We start from the raw sequence: 3,482 nt of genomic DNA, 5'->3' as shown, positions 1-3,482 counted from the left end.
GGGGCGAGCGGACCGCGGGGAAGCCGCCGCCGACCCCCTCCCCGCCTCGCCCCTCTCCGCTCCGCGCCCGGCGGCAGCCGCCAGCGGGCGAAGCACCCCGCGGCGCGGCCGCTACCCCCCGGGTGGGGGGACGGGGCGGCGGGAGCCAGCGCCCCCCCCTCCCGCCACGGCCGCCCCGCGCTCACACACCCCCTGCGCGGGGGGCGGTTGGGGGCGGGGCGCCGGTGAGAGCGGTGGGCGTGCGGGTGGGCGCGGCCGGGCGCCGCCATTGGCCGGCGGCGGGAGTGATGTCACCCATATGAAACGCTGATAACTAGTTGGGCCCGGCGCCGGGAGTTTTGCAGAAGGGGGAGCGCGCGCGGCGCGGCGGGGCAGGGCGGGCGGCGGCGCGAGGCCGGGGCACGGGCACAGCGCGGCGCCGAGCGGCACCAGCCCAGCCGCGCCCCAGCCCGGCCCGGCCCAGCGGCCCGCCGGGGCTGCGGGCAGCAGGCAGCGCCCGCCGGTGGCCCCGCGGGCTCCGCCCGGCAGCGCGGCGGCGGCGCCGCTCGGCTCGCAGCGGGGGCAAGGTGCGGCGGCGGCGGGAGGGGGCGGCTGTGTCGGCTCGGAGGGGAGCGGCGCGGCGGGAAGAGCGGCGCTGCGGCCAGAGCCCACCATGGTGCAGCAAGCGGAAAGTACGGAGGCGGAGAGCAACCTGCCCCGGGAGGCGATGGACACAGAAGAGGGCGAGTTCATGGCGTGCAGCCCGGTCGCTTTGGACGAGAGCGACCCGGACTGGTGCAAAACCGCGTCGGGGCACATAAAGAGGCCGATGAACGCGTTCATGGTGTGGTCAAAGATCGAGAGGAGAAAAATCATGGAGCAGTCCCCGGACATGCACAACGCGGAGATCTCCAAGCGCCTGGGCAAGCGGTGGAAAATGCTGAAGGACAGCGAGAAGATCCCGTTCATCCGGGAGGCGGAGAGGCTGCGGCTCAAGCACATGGCCGATTACCCCGACTACAAATACCGGCCCAGGAAAAAGCCCAAAATGGACCCGTCGGCCAAGCCCAACGCCAGCCAAAGTCCGGAGAAAAACGCGCCCACCGGCAGCGGCGGCAGCAAAAGCGCCAAGAGCTCCAGCAAGAAGTGTAGCAAGCTGAAAGCCTCCTCCGCCTCCTCGCCCCCCAAGCCGGGAGCCAAAGCCGCCCACCACCACGGGGACTACGCAGGAGACGAGTACGTCTTCGGCACCCTGAAAGTGAGCAGCAAGACGGTCAAGTGCGTCTTCATGGACGACGATGAGGACGACGAGGACGACGAGGACGAGCTGCAGCTGCGGATCAAACAGGAGGCGGAGGACGAGGAGGAGGACGAGGAGCCGGGGCCGCAGCAGCTGCGGCGGTACAACGTGGCCAAAGTGCCGGCGAGTCCCACCTTGAGCTCCTCGGCGGAGTCCACCGAGGGGGCGAGCCTCTACGAGGAGGTGCGGGGCGGCGCCGCGGCGGCGGGCGGTGGCGGCAGCAGACTCTACTACAGCTTCAAGAACATCACCAAGCAGGGCCCGCCGCCGCCGCAGCAGCCGCCCGGCCTCTCCCCGGCCTCCTCCCGGTCCATCTCCACCTCGTCGGCTGGCAGCGAGGAGGCGGACGACCTGCTCTTCGACCTCAGCCTCAACTTCTCCCAGCACGGCCACGCCGCCGCCGAGCTGGGGGCGGGCGCCGCCGCCGGCAACCTCTCCCTCTCGCTGGTGGACAAGGACCTGGACTCCTTCAGCGAGGGCAGCCTCGGCTCCCACTTCGAGTTCCCCGACTACTGCACCCCGGAGCTGAGCGAGATGATTGCGGGCGACTGGCTGGAGGCGAACTTCTCCGACCTGGTGTTCACGTACTGAGCGGGGGCGGCGGCGGCGAGGGCGGGCGGCGAGGCAGCGGCGGAGCTGGAGCGACGCGACGCCGGTGATGATGATGATGCTGATGATTAAAAAAAAAGTCTTGTTTTCTTTAAAAAAAATAATCTCGAAGTTAGTTCCGAGCCCGGGAGTTGTGATTTTTTTTTTTTGTGTTTTTTTTTATTATTATTATTTTTATTGCATTTGGTGATCACAACAACAACAGGAAAAGGCAAATGGGACTGGGGAAAAAATGATACAGAAGGCGCTGTTTGAAGCTTGTCGGTCTCTGATTGAAGTCTGGAAGATGGTCTGCAAAGAAGTCTTTTGGCAGCACAACTGTTACTCAAGGGGGTTTGTGGATTTTTTTTTTTTTCCCGTGAGAGATCTTAAAGAACTGTTCTAACTTTTTTTTGTTTCCGAAAGGGACCATTGCAACTTTTTTTGGAGGGAGAAAACTGATGTCTTCTATGCATCCGATTCTTAACAAAGCTGCAGGGAGCTTGAAAAAATGCAGACTGTACAAACGCTTACAAATAACTGAACTGACTTAAGATCAGAGTTTACTTTTCAGATCAAATTGTTTATGGTTTTACAAATGTGATTTCTACTTGCCAACTTTTTTTTTTTGTAACTTGTTCCCTTATACCTCCTTGATTGAATACCAGACAGCCTAGACCTCAGTACAAAAAGGTATTGAAACATTTTTGATACATAACAGACCTCAGTCTTTTTTAAAAATTAATATATTTTCAGGCGTATTTTTGTACAGTGAAAAGGGAACATTCTTGCTGTGTTTTTTCAGTAAGACTTTTCAGGCACTTCTTCCCTTTTATTTTCTGTTTTTTTTCTCTGTTTTTAGCATGCAAGTTTGTTGGTACGTTACGTCCTGGTTTTAAAAGGATTAAAATTTTAAAAAAATAATCCTTGCATCTAAAGGCCTTGTGGTTTTAAAAAAAAAAACAAACAATTTTTTTGTACAGCTATAGTTCAGATTTGTTCAATATTTGTAGGTAAAGATTTATTGAAAATGGTGATATAGACCTCAGAGCTGTTATCTTAGTTTAAAAGATTGTATATGTACTGTACTATAGTAGGACTTTATGTATCTCATACGCTGTGATATGTGGATGGGGCCCCAGATGGAAGGTATGAAACTGGATTCTCGATTTTAGCAAAAAAAAAAAAAAAAAGAAAAAAGGCACATAGTTAAAAAAGTTTCTCATGTTGTGCAATATAATCTAAAGTACAGACCATCTGCATATTTTGTAGCAAATGATGGCAAAAGCAGACTTGTGCACTGTCAACATCATAGCCTGTTTTTTTTTTTTAATGCTGAAAGTCTGTATCTTGACAATTTTAATAAATCAGCTGGAACTGATAGAAACTCGTATCGCTATTAGTGTCTGTAGAAGTAACGCTGGAGATGCCATGTTGTCACCCCTTGCCTGCGGAGCAGCGGTAGCTGTAGGCTGTTGTGCATGACCATAGCTAGGGGGGAAGGAGAGTAAGGACTGCTGCTTTTCTTTTCCTTTTTGGTTTTTTGGTGGGGTTTTTTTGCTTAGTGGTCGTGGGGGTTTTTTCCCTCCGCCTCCCGTCGCCTTTTTCCCACTGG

At 55.9% G+C, this 3,482-nt stretch overlaps 1 protein-coding gene across 1 annotated transcript; it reads left to right on the top strand.

Moving 5' to 3' along the window:
* The first annotated feature begins 522 nt into the window (after positions 1-522).
* SOX11 (SRY-box transcription factor 11) lies at positions 523-3,096 on the top strand. The gene has a single exon (XM_037392924.1). The coding sequence runs from the start codon at positions 653-655 to the stop codon at positions 1,868-1,870; it is 1,218 nt and encodes a 405-aa protein (XP_037248821.1). The 5' UTR covers positions 523-652; the 3' UTR covers positions 1,871-3,096.
* Positions 3,097-3,482: the final 386 nt, after the last annotated feature.

The sequence above is a fragment of the Falco rusticolus genome, chromosome 6 (genome assembly GCF_015220075.1).
Source record: "Falco rusticolus isolate bFalRus1 chromosome 6, bFalRus1.pri, whole genome shotgun sequence".
In the NCBI taxonomy this organism is placed as follows: domain Eukaryota; kingdom Metazoa; phylum Chordata; class Aves; order Falconiformes; family Falconidae; genus Falco; species Falco rusticolus.
The sequence above is the reverse complement of the archived record's forward strand: the minus strand, read 5'-3'. Positions and strand labels throughout refer to the sequence as shown.

Excerpts from the sequence above, each read along its gene's own strand:
- SOX11 (XM_037392924.1), top strand. The coding sequence starts at position 653 with ATGGTGCAGCAAGCGGAAAGTACGGAGGCGGAGAGCAACCTGCCCCGG.